Below are 12,972 nucleotides of genomic sequence, written 5' to 3' on the forward strand. Positions count from 1 at the left end.
GGCCGAATACGTCAAGCGTGTGACGGAAATGTTACGCCCCTTGCCATATTATGATGCCCTGTCCGGCCAGAGTGACGAGACAAAAACATTAAAACCCATTATAAACGAGACATTTGTTGCATGCATCCAGTGGAAACATAATTACGGATTATAATGACTTATACTGTCTTTTTACGCATTGCATTGCGCCGCGTAAACATAAAACCACGTCTGCATTTGTGAGGTGAGCTTGCGGCAACCACATGTGACGACCCCGGGCTGGACTTATATATGTGGCTTCGTCCACGGTGAAAGCCGATCCGGCGATCGACAGCGCGAAGTTGATGTATTCCCTCAGCGACCAGCACAGATCAGCTCCAGGCATGACGAAGCGGATATCGTCCTCTTTCGGAAGGCCAAACAAAGTAGTTTCGCTTTCACAACGAAACACACAGCGTCTTCACGACATGGCGCCGCCGCTACTGAGAGCGGCTCCCTAATGTGCCAAAATTATATGCAATATTAGAATGTTTAAAGGAGTGGACACGAAAATCGCGGGAGCAAAACACGTGTTGCGGGAGCAGGCGGCGATGGTCAGATATTCAGCGGGAGGGGGATTAAGAAAACAGCCGAATCCCGGACATTTTGGCCAATTAAGAAATCCCGGCCGGACGCATTTTTTTAGGTCCAAAAAGAGGACATGTCCGGGGAAAAGAGGACGTATGGTCACCCTAGCCTAAGGGTCCTTGCACAGTCCGAAATTTTTGTACATGTTTTTTCGTATTCGTCATCCTTTCCTATCAAAATGCTTGCTACGGATACGAAAACGCAGAAAAACGAATCTGATCCAATTTTTTTTTTATGACTGAAAAGGCAGTGTGTAAACGTGATTGACACAACATGCGGTCGTATTTATATTTTAATGTGCGAAAATTTAGGACGAGAATTTCGGACTCGGTGTGCAAAAAAAATGTTCATGACCCAAACATGTATTTTATCAAACATACATTAAAAACAGTAATATTTTTAAATATTATTACAATTTTAAAATAACTGCTCAAGAAACAGTTTTTTTTAATTAACAATGTTGAAGAGCAGTTTAATTTTTGATGCTTTTTTAATGTCTTTATGGTTTCTTTGATCAATTTAATGCATCTTTTCTAAATAAATATATTAATTTCTTTTAAAAAACCTTACTGAGCCCAACCTTTTGAACATGTGTGTTCATGCAATCCTGTTGTTCATGTAGATTAAAGCAGAACTTTTAATTTAAACAATTAGTGATATTGTGCAAATGTGCATTTTTATATGCTAAATTATTGTAATCCAACATGAATTATATGTAATATAGATTATTTGAGCATAGATGAAGTGTTATTATAGGGAAAGCTGTATTTCCAGTGAAGTCTTAAATAAATAAATCACCATTGGTATGCTTGTACCAGCCGACCTGTGTTGTTATTGTGTTGAGTTTGGAGACTCAAACACAGTCTCAGACCATCCCTGATGAACAGCGTCCCCAGGAGCAGTGTGGAGGAGACGGTGTGCGCGTCAGCCTGGCTGCAAACAATAACCACCCAAAAAAGGACGCCAGGCTGTTTTCCCATCTGAGCTCACTATATCCTGCTTTGCCCAGATAATCAAGAGCACACCTCCTCAAAAGCTAAACGTTTCGTAGAAAAAAGGATGAGTGGCTAGTCATACTTTCTCTCCCACTCTCCTGCTCTTTGTGGTGGTGTTTAGATGTTGAGAATGAAGGAAATTCCATTGGATTAATAATCCAGAAAACGTTTGGCCTCGGTTGGCAGCGGCGATAAAGAGTGATACTAACAGACAGATGCTAGCATGATGACGCGTCCGTCGCTGTTAACCCTGGAGTAGACGCTAAACAGGAAGATGAAAAAACAAGAGTCCACGTGTTTACATTCCGCATGCGGACTCGAGCGGAGACATGAACCGCTCGAACCCGGTGATTCAGACTGGAGCGCACACGGAGAGAGTTAGTGTGGGAAAGGTCAACCACAAATTTGAGTGTGCTGAAATACTACTCTCTTGTGCTTCACTGGGCGGGATGTTTGGAGCAGCTCTGCTAGTATTCCCAATAGACACATTGCAACACACACAACTGTTTTTCATTGTCATTATCAAGGATGTTTGTTAAAACATGACCTCCTTTTCTGTTTTAGATGAGGTCGTGTCACAAGAGGGAAAAGCCGGATCGGCCGAGAAGATTAAGAAGCGTGTGAAGACACCTTATTCTTTGAAAAGGTGGCGTCCTTCTACATGGGTCGTCTCTTCAGAAACGCTGGACGGAGAGGTGAATAACAACGGGCACAGCCAGCAGACGGGGACGGCAGCGACTGGAGGTGCTCTCCCAAGTTCTGGCCAATCAAAATCCAGCATCGCTGTGTTCCTGGTCAGCGGTGGAACTGCGACCGCCACTCTAAACTCCGACCCACCAGATATGACCTGCCTGTGAACTCGCATCTCCGCTTTTCCTCTGAGGATGAGCCCAGATCAGACTTTGAACACAGCTATGCTATCGTGCTCCAAGAACTGATCCAGCTGATGACCGAAAAGAAATATACGAAAAACGTTTTTGGAAAGCAGACTCTTGTAGGGACGTAATTTGGCAAGCACTTAACTTTGTCGAACTTATCCAACTTGTTTTGAAGAAATCGCTTTAAACCGAACCCAGCTATGCAGCAACATTGGCATAAAATGCTTCCATTTGTTTTTGTTGTTTCATTTTCAATTGTTTTTATGGTTGTTCTTTCATTTGTTGCACTTTTTTTGTAAGCAATCTTAATCACAAATCCTCCGACCATGTTCAAGACTGGTCTTAAAACTGAAAAACGTAAATGACAATGTGTTGATTTAACAATCATAGTAAATTAGGCGAAATTCAAATCATGTCCATCTAAAGAAAAAAAAAGGCAGTGGTCTTTTAGACAGGGTTGACTGCAACTCTAATACTGTTTAACCTACAGTACATTCATATGTTTTATATTTGTTGTACGTATCTGTGTACTGAGTTTTTTTTGTATAATATTTTGAAATGTGCAATAGACTTTAGCTTTGAGGTGCTCCATAAGACAATGTCATTTTGCTATGTGTTTAATGCCGCTTTTGTTTGTTTCTTGTCTTTAGTTTAATATCTTGAAGCGCTGCACTTAGCAGTGGCAATCCTGTGTCCATTCGGCCACCCCAACTGCAAACATCGAAACGTCGTATAAATGACAATCCCACACCTTTTCACCAATCCCATCACTCTTGAAAAGGGAAGTAAAAAAGTTAAATCTTGGAGTGTTTGCTTTAATTACTGGACGACTTCTCACAAGCTTCAACGAGGACAGTAGTTTTTTTTTTCTGTTACACTACAAGACAGGCATCAATCTGGACTGTTTGCTGGAAATCATGCTTTCTGAAGACACTGAATAATCAAGTCTCTCTCTGCACATGCTCAGTGCAGTTTTACCTCTGTGAGATTGTATGTAAATATGTATGTATGGGTCTACTTCTGCTTTACTGAGCTCCTCAAATCACCGCTGACAAGGCATCAGTCAAACAATACTTTCCACTTCCCATCTCTGCCAGGAAAGTGAATGTTGCTCCATGTGCTTTAGAAAGCAAAAACACACACATATACGTACATACGCCATGAACAAAATATATACAGTATGTACAGACTGAAGCTCACAGCTACTTTAGTTCTGTTTTAGCCTCTGTTAAAATAAGCTGACATGATAGTGTACAACAAGATATCATGATTTTATGCATTTTAGCTGTTTCTGAAGTTATTTTTCTCTAAATGTTTAATTTATGTAGTACCCAGGGCCATCTTCATTCTTAGGGTTTATTATTTTCATTAAATCGAATCAGTAAGTTGTTTATAATCATGTAAATTTATCTTATTTTAATGATACTTTCAATCAAATACATCAGAAATGCATGTAGTTTTACCCTTCGTTTTCGTACTATCGAAGAGGGATTTACTTTTTTTTTTTTTTTGGTGCCACTAGAAATATAGTCATGTTTAAGTGTCGCATCCTCATTTTGAAATCATCTACACTTTGAGAGCAGTTGATGTTTTTACCAGCCATAACATGGGCCTAGTTTTTTCTTCTACAACTGCTGCCTTTTGTGGAAAACTATGGACACGAGCCATTCAAATAATTACATAGTGATGAGGAAAATTCCCTCATGTAGCAAGGCCCTGCTTTGCTTGAAATACCAGGAAAAAACGAAGATGGCACATGTTTGATCAGAGAGACCCTTATTGTGTTTGTATGCGTTTTCCATAATGAGTGTGGGGATTAACCATGATTTGGCACAAGCCAGCATTATCTTTGGACTTTGTCCATTCCAGAGCGGGGAGCTTTAAAAAAGTCATCTGATTTTTCCCTTCCACTGGCTTTTTCTGTCGGAAAACAAGACGATACAGTGCAGTTTAGTTTCTCACGCCCTCTTTTCTGAACCAATCAGCGCTTCAGTCTGACTTTTGTATATGTTTGTAATATAGGCTAACCTCCGTGGTGTAAATATATACGGTGCATTTGTATGCACATATACAGACTCTTCATCTGTTGCTTTGGGACCAAGAACAACGCTAAATCACTGTGAGATTTATCTGAAGTTAAACACAGTAACGTCAGACTTCTCAGCTAGATACGTCAGTGTGAATGCTGGAGAAGATTGTGAACTGAAATGAGGAATAATAGCCTAATAAAAGACAAAACAAACCTCCAGTGCTAATTTGACTGAAATGAACGAACGTTTATGATTTAGACCAAGGCGTTGAAGCTAAAACGTTGATGAAGCTGAGTCATTGGAAGTGTAGTTTGTTCAGGAGGACTGTCCATCTGCTACATGTTAATAATGCAAGATGTTTACACCAGAGCCTTTGTCCAGTTTTACAGCACACTGTTGAATACCGAATCATTTACAGATACTACATGCCTTGTTTATTCTTGAAGCAGACCTTGAGAAGTCAGACTTTTTTATAATTCAGTCAAGTTGCAGGAATGTTTTAACTAAACCAAGTTGTACTCTTGTGTTTAAAAGGAATCAGTTACTGAAACCTACATTGATTGGAACTCATTACACGCGCAAAACCAAACATGAAAATGACAAATGGCTAACAATGTGTCCTCTAAAACACAAACTTTGAGTATCAGCTGTATTTTGGGGTGCGTATGAGTGAATGAATGAAGGGTCTGTGTTGACAAGCTGCTGATTTTCTTTTTACTTTTGAGTTCATTTTGAAGCTGATGTCTTCATTTGGCCCCTGCATAGATGGATGTTCAAAAAAGCCACTGACATGTTTTCTATTACAGCTTGTAAAGTAAGCACTTTGAGAAAAAGAACAAATGATAACTCGTGCTTTTAGTCTGTTCGGAAAATGTTTTAAAATGCCATTTAGAAAATAAAGCTTGCTGTACAACCCTGCATTACTCAGTTGATTAAAGATTATATTAATGAAAACCTGTATATGAAGTTTACCTGTCATTTGTTTCCTCTTAACTGGTAAAATGTATAACTTCTGGGATCGTTTATAAACTACTTACACTGAAGTTTAATTTTATTAAGTGGCCACATGAGGGTGGTAAAGGCAACCACAATATCATGACCAAAAGCGTGTGTCCCCACACAACAGTTTCCATTCAAGTAACAGGTCAAATCATTTAGATAAAAGTTTAACTTTGATGTGGGCACGCATGTAGTGATCTTGTGTATTTAATCTGGTGTCTAAACACACACACACATACATAAATTACATGGCTTTAGTGAGCACATGTGACTTACTCATTTTAAAGAAAAAAAAAGGTTCAGAACAGTGAGTAAAAGCTTAGTGAAAGCTGAATGAAAACATGCAAACAAAGTAACAACTTATTTATCTTCACTATGAATCAGTTGTGGGAAAAGGGAATGATAATTTAACATCTATTTATCATACTTTTTACACACAAATGTAACTACTGACAGAAAATACATGAATAATAGACCTTGGTGTATTTTTAAACACTGATTGTATCAAATATAGTAGGTTTAACTATGGTCACACACATAAGATAAAGAAATCCTGTAAAAATTCTGTATAAATCATAATTATCGTCGTCTTTGCGAAACTTCCTTGTATAACTGCGTGCATTATAATCAAGTTTACTGAATCAAAGAATCCACTTCCTAGCCAATCAGAAGTTGAGAGGGGTGAGCGAACAGCCAATCAGAGTGGAAGAGGCAGAGCTCCGGGTCGAGTTGACGGTGCGTGGCTCTGATCTCTCTCAGTTTATTTGAGCTCTCGAAACGGCTCAGCTGCGCCGGTCAGAGAGAAGAAAATAGACTTTACGTGGAGTGACAAGGGCACCAAAGAGCATTAACCACTTCAGACAGCCTTAAACGTACGTTTAAAGTGTTTATGTCGAGTTTTGTGTCATTTCCCGGCGAACGAAATGTCTCAAAGAGTTCGCAAAAACGGATCTCCGACGTCTAACTGCAGCGGAGCGAGCGCTGGAAGCCCGAGCGGATCCCCGGGGATCAGCGCCGCTGGAGTGAGTTTACTTGGTCGCCTGCTGCCCATGAAAGCCACGGTTCCCTTCCAGCTGAAAACGCAGACACAGCACCCTCTACAGTCACGGACAGTCCTCTCCTCCACCGGTAACGGTAAATGCCACAGCAGCGGAACCCACAGCCGGAGCCCCACGCGATCCCTCTCCTCCTGTGCCTCAAACGTTTCTGCAGCCGCGTCCACTTCCTCTGCGACGTGCTCACAGTTCATCGCTGTTTCCTCTGCCCCCTCCTCATCATCTTCTTCTTCTTCTTCATCATCTTCATCCTCATCCAGAACTAGTCCCATTATCGCTGTGCACGCGTCAAACCCCAGAGCGTCCCACGCGCAGGTACCTGTACCATCCTCGTCATCATCACCCTACACAGCTGCGCACCTGAGCCCCCAGTGCTGCAGCTCAGACACTTCAGCCCTTACCTCTAATTTATCTGCCTCTCCGTCTTCATCCTTGTCGCTGTGGTCGTGCGCCCACAGGGCCAAACCCCTCCAGACCCCCGAACATGACAGACTGTCTCCGGAGAGGCTCAGTCCCAGCTCACCTGTCTGCACAGGTAAATCTACAGTCTAAAGCAGTTGATTTTATATGAGGCCTGATGTTTATTTGAAATCACTGTGGTAACTTGTAAACACACATAGTCCATGACTCCATGTGGTTTGTGGGGGTTACACCCGCTTTAGGAAACTTTCTAAAAGTTTCATAGTTCACCCATTGACAGGGTTATTAGCCAAATAATGTCACTGTCATACTGTCATTTAAGATGCAACAGAAGCTCACGAGGCTCACTGCATTACAACTAATTGCATTAAAACATGTCTTATGTCAAATGATTTAGAACAATAATTATGAAATGTAACTATGACAAACCTGCTCATTTTCAAACACAAACTGGGAGATTAATAAACCAAAATTAATTTTCTGAAAACAAATGTTTTTGAACAATTTAATTCAATTACACTGTTTTTATACAGAAAAAATGTAGACAATCATTGTAATTCATCCTTCATAATTCATTTTATTTTTATATATTAAAATTATTTTTATTAAATTAATGAAAATGTAATAATTTAATTTAATCAGTATGTCTAATGTCTTACATAATCTCATTAATATTCATAAATATTTAATACAATAACAATTAAATAAATATACAAATTAATTGAATTAATCCTTTATAATTCAATCTGTATGTATTAAAATAAACGTTATTTTAATACGTAAAAATTGAATACATTTACAAAATTAAATACAAATACAAAATAATTTTATTCATCCTGTAGCAGCCTTTGAAGTTTTCCAAGGCCCCCTAGTTGGCCCCTGTTTGAGAACCCCTTCATATTTTTATTTTATTTATCCCTTATTTTACCACAGGATAGTCCCATTGAGATGCAAAATCTCTTCTTCCAGGGAGTCCTGGCCAATATAGATATAGAATACACATATTGGTTGCTGGGAGCACATGATAAATGGTGAACGTAATACTTTATATTAACATTAAGAGGCCATTAACAAACATTATGGTTTCTTTTATTGTCTCCAATGACATGTATAGCCCAGTCAACTAAATATGTTTCTTATGAGCTAAAGGTTAATTTGTTGACAAATATAAATGGTGTCAATGACACACCATTAAATGGATGAGTTAGAGCGGATAATGAAGGCAAAGCAGCCAGTACGTGTCCAGCATAGATAGAAACTTCACAAAGCATCCCAGGATGCAACTCATGAAGCTGGTAGAATGCAGGTAAATGGTGGCTTCATTGAATAAGTTGAATACAAAAGAGTTTTGGTTTTATTTAATTCCCATGTATTTGATGACTATATTATTCAAAACTGTGGAAGAAGTAATTATGGATGGGTGTCTTCAAATGCTTGACTGTATACTTGAAGCTTCATGATGAATCAGGCTTGTTGAACTCTCACTAATGTTCTGTATAACTAACTAGTGATATGTTAAGCATTATATCAGGTAACAGGAATCTTTGGTGTTTATTGCAGAGTATTTCAAATGTCTCATTCATAAAATAGCTTGTGGGGAGCCGTGCTGAGAGAGGGCCGGTCTGGTCGCTGTGGTTTGAGGTGGCCGCTTCAGAGGCTTTTCTCTGTTGCTGACTGGTAAGAATGCAAATGTTTGGTGGCCAGTCACTGGTTTGGCCCTTTGACTTTCAAAGGTTTATTTTGTGATCATTTTCCAGCAAGTGTTGCACTGCGTTTCGGTTACTGTAACTGTTTGAACTGGCATAATGACCGGTACCACATATTTTCAGAAAAAAATGCAATTTCCGCACAAAGGAGGTTTAAGGGAACACATTTAAACATATTTTCCGCTTTTACTTGCATAGATTCAGTCTGTCGGTCCCAGAATCTGCTGCGTTTTTAGGGTGCGCTCACAAATCGTGTCTGATGCACAAGGATTTTTTGACAACCAGCTCTATATATTGTAAAGTAATTGATGGTTGAAATGTAAGCAGCCACTGATCATGAGGTTATCTGCCCCAAAAAAGACATAAAGAGGGAAAGGTAGTGGTTGTTGGGTTGGGAGTGTCATTCTTTGTGTCTTGGCCAAGACCCAGTCCTCATTGTTTTAGTAAATTACCCATGATTCTCTTGGAGCCTTCTCAAACAGACTCTGTGTATGTCTTAGTTATGTTTCTGTGCTAGTCCAATACTGACATGATCTGTCTGAACAAGAGGAAAATTGATCTTGCGTCCACATTTCACTTTGGGTCAGAGACTCATATGCCTGTTGGAATGCCCTTGTGATTACTGTTTTTAGTCTCCTGAGCCATGCCTCCCCTTTTCACTGTATCCTACTGAAAACACTCCGCTCTGGTATGTCCAGTAATTTTCCAGATCACCAGACTTGCCTAAGATCCCATGAAAGCCGGAGCACACTAAAGGGACAGAAAAGAGATGGAGGCAATTGGGGAAAAAAATAATTGGAGATATCTTGTCTAGCCATGTGCACTGCAAAACTATATATTTTCACATCTCACTACTAGTAACTAGTCAAGTTTGATATAACAACTCAAATTAATCTGACTTTGATATGCTGCGGGGTTGACCTGACCCTGATCAGATGCATTTTAGGGAATTTTCACTTCGGACAAGGGACATTAAAATTCTGGCTGATACCAGTAAAACAATAATGATTTTCATGTAATGGCCAAGATAAATGGCTGATATTAAAATTCTATATAATTTTGTCTAAATTAGGGGTGTACGATATGACTATTTTTGATCGTGGACGATAAAAATGTCTCCACGATCTGCTTTTGAAGAAATATCGTAGTATCGTGCTACAGCACACATTCTATCAGCTGCAGTTCTGGCGCCTCCGTCTCAAGATACTGTACAACGCGACATACATTCACATTAGCGTTAACTCAGCAGTAGAGTTACTCTCATAGTCACGGGACACTGCACTTATGTGCAGTCACAAAAGTACATTATTTGTATATTTGCTTTAAAGCCTTGCCAGTTAAACGTTTCAATCACGTGCTGTTCTGACGTGTGCTTTTTCTGAGCGCATAAAAAGCCTGTCAAACAGCGCCTGATTACTGAACTAAGTTATCTTTTGCGCTAATACTGTCAAAACACACAAGGTTTACATGGGCTCAGTTGGTTATGTCTAAAATGAAAGTACACAGTTGAGAGAAAAACTGATGCGTGCCTGTATATTAGATGCGTGCAGCTCTTAAAGGGACAGTACTAAACATGCTGCTAGTTCACCCTAAAATTTAATTTCTGTCATTATTTACTCACTCACATGCTGTCCCAAACCTGTATTAATTTCTTTCTTGTGCTGAACACAAAAGAAGATATTTTGAAGAATATGGGTAAACATGGTCCACATTGAATTTGATAGTAGGAAAATATACTATGGAAGTCACTGGGGACCAGCAACTGTTTGGTTTTCCACATTCTTCAAAATAACTTTTATGTTCAGCAGAAGAAAGAAACTCATTCAGGTTTAAAACAACTTTTGAGTGGAGAAAAATCACTCAATACTCTTGACTGAAAAACTTTAGTTGCTTTAAGAGGAATCAAGCTATATAGTGTTTTATTTTAATATTTGTTCATTCAATTTCTTGAATGCTCCTGCTAAAAACACCTATTGTACCTAAAAATAAAACACAGTTTGTTTTATTTGTATATTATGTGTATTTGTAATGTGTTTATTTGTTCTTATTGTTTAATAACAGAGATAAAATAATGACAAAGATTTTTGTCTTCGACCACTTTGGCCTAAATATCCGCCATTCTTTTTTATATTTTGTTATACCTTGAAAGGCTTTGTCTTTATAATAGGGAAATTAGTTTGGCTGTAATGCTCAGACAAAATAGTATAACCAACATGACAAAGAATCGTGATATTTAAAAAAAAAAAAAAAAAAAAAATCGTGATATGATATTTTTGCCATATCGCCCACCCCTAATCTAAATAAATAAAAAATAAAACAAAAATCAGTTGTTTAGATGTTGTACGTTATTTTTGCCATTACAACATTATAATGTACTGTATGAAAAACCAATATTCATTAAATTTGCTAAATATTACATTTAACAGTTATTCTTATATAATGTTTAAATGCAAATTCTGTCATCATTTACTCACCCTCATGTTCTACCATTCTACCAAAACTTGGATGTTCCAAAAAGTTTATAAAAACATTGTGAAAGACCTTGACAAACTGCACATGACTCTTAAGAAGGCTTGGATTACACTGCTTTACAATTTTGCTTTACAAATTTTGCAATTTTGAATTTTTTTCAAGTGTCAAATTTTTTTGGACTTTCCATGGAGAGATAGAAATCTCTGAGGTGTACTAAAGGGATAGTTCACCCAAAAATGAAAATTCTGTAATTAATTTCTCACCCTCATGTCATTCCAAACCCGTAAGAACTTCGTTCTTCTTCTGAACACAAATTAAGATATTTTTTATGAAATCCGAGAGCTTTCTGATCCTGCATATTGACAGCAACAAAACTACCACATTCAAGGCCCAGAAAGGTAGTAAGGACATTGTTAAAGTAGTCCATGTGACATCAGTGGGTTAACCATAATTTTATGAAGCTACAAGAATACTTTTTGTGTGCAAAGAAAACAAAAAGGGTGGGTAATTAATGACACAATTTTCATTTTTGGGTGAACTATCCCTTCAAAATATATTAATCTGTGTTTTGAAGAAGAATGAAAGTCTCATGGGTTTGGAACGACATGAGGGTGCGTAAATTATGACAATTTTCATTTTTGCATGGACTAATCCTTTAATGATAGTACAATGATGGAAATAATAAATTACAAAAATAAATTGCAAAACAATTTAAATTAAATGGGTAAAAAAATGCACATTTAAAGGTAGTGTGGAATTACAACATCTCATGGTTATTAAGAAGAATTATGACACAAACGTAATGCTCATGGATGGTGCAGGATGTTTCAAAAATGAGTCATGAAGCAATAGCCAAAGACATCCGTCTGCATGTGTATGACAGTGTTAGAGGAACTTCTCAGAGAGAGGTTTGTCTTGCAACTATTGTTGACTTCAGTGACAAACTAGTCAGTGTCCTTTTAACAGTATCCAGGTGTTTTTCTTTGAATGTATTCCTCAACGTTTCAGCTCATTGTTCTCAGGATTAAACAACACCATTGCTCATAGCAGTGCAGCGTTGCAACAAAGTTGACATATGCTGGTGTGTGTCTCAAAAGCTTTGCTCATGCTTTTGAAGATCTCCATGAGGACGTTGTTCTTTTGCTCTTGGCTGGGGGTTTAACAGGGCACACCCCCAGTCTTTTCAGAGAGGGGGTGGTATAGGCAGGCCGGGACGAGACCAGGCTGATCTCTCTGTCCTCACAAAGAACACTATTAGGAGTCAGGTCACTATTACACCCTTTTACTTTAGCTGCAGGCCTCTCCTTTTGCTTGGGTTTGTCCACTTAGAGCTACAGTGAGTATATCATAATCCTGCGGGTTGAGACGTTTCTGAGAAGATGGTTATCTGTATCTGTGTTGACTGAACTGTAGGCGTATTCATGGTATTGTTGATGAACTGCTGTGACGTTATTATTGTTTTGGTCTAGTCAAATTCACTCGTTTTAGGAGACAAAAGTCAAGAGCACAGACTTCCCAAGGACGCGGCTCATGGGCCACTGTGTGCATTATCAGCATGTGTGCCAGATCTGCTGAGTGAGATGCAGGATAGACACAACACAAGAACCTACTGTGCATAGACAGGGATGATAAGAGAATTCATTGCTCAGTAGTGCATCATAGCATCTCTCATATGAGCCTATCAGAGATGAGATAATATCCCTGTGTGAGAGTCTGTCCTCTGTGTGCCATGCTTGTTTATGTGCATGCATCTATGTGTATGCAATTATGTAGTGTGTGTGTATATATATATATATATATATATATATATA

General features: G+C 38.6%; 2 protein-coding genes across 3 annotated transcripts in view; both read left to right on the forward strand.

Moving 5' to 3' along the window:
- The window catches only part of bmpr2b (bone morphogenetic protein receptor, type II b (serine/threonine kinase)), a 94,437-nt gene extending 89,698 nt beyond the window's left edge, over window positions 1-4,739 (forward strand). The window contains exon 13 of the mRNA XM_016472806.1: window positions 2,166-4,739. Within this exon, the coding sequence (XP_016328292.1) occupies window positions 2,166-2,458 (293 nt within the window). The 3' untranslated portion in view covers window positions 2,459-4,739. The remainder of the gene's footprint in view (window positions 1-2,165) is intronic.
- Window positions 4,740-6,292: 1,553 nt separating this feature from the next.
- LOC107677788 (protein FAM117B) overlaps window positions 6,293-12,972 on the forward strand; it is a 17,620-nt gene continuing 10,940 nt past the window's right edge. For both annotated transcript variants that reach the window (XM_016472815.1, XM_016472816.1), the window contains exon 1: window positions 6,293-7,098. In XM_016472815.1, coding sequence (XP_016328301.1) covers window positions 6,432-7,098 — 667 coding nt within the window. In that variant the 5' untranslated portion in view covers window positions 6,293-6,431. The remainder of the gene's footprint in view (window positions 7,099-12,972) is intronic.

This window comes from Sinocyclocheilus anshuiensis, unplaced genomic scaffold (assembly GCF_001515605.1).
Source record: "Sinocyclocheilus anshuiensis isolate Anshui unplaced genomic scaffold, SAMN03320099.WGS_v1.1 scaffold1145, whole genome shotgun sequence".
Classification (NCBI taxonomy): domain Eukaryota; kingdom Metazoa; phylum Chordata; class Actinopteri; order Cypriniformes; family Cyprinidae; genus Sinocyclocheilus; species Sinocyclocheilus anshuiensis.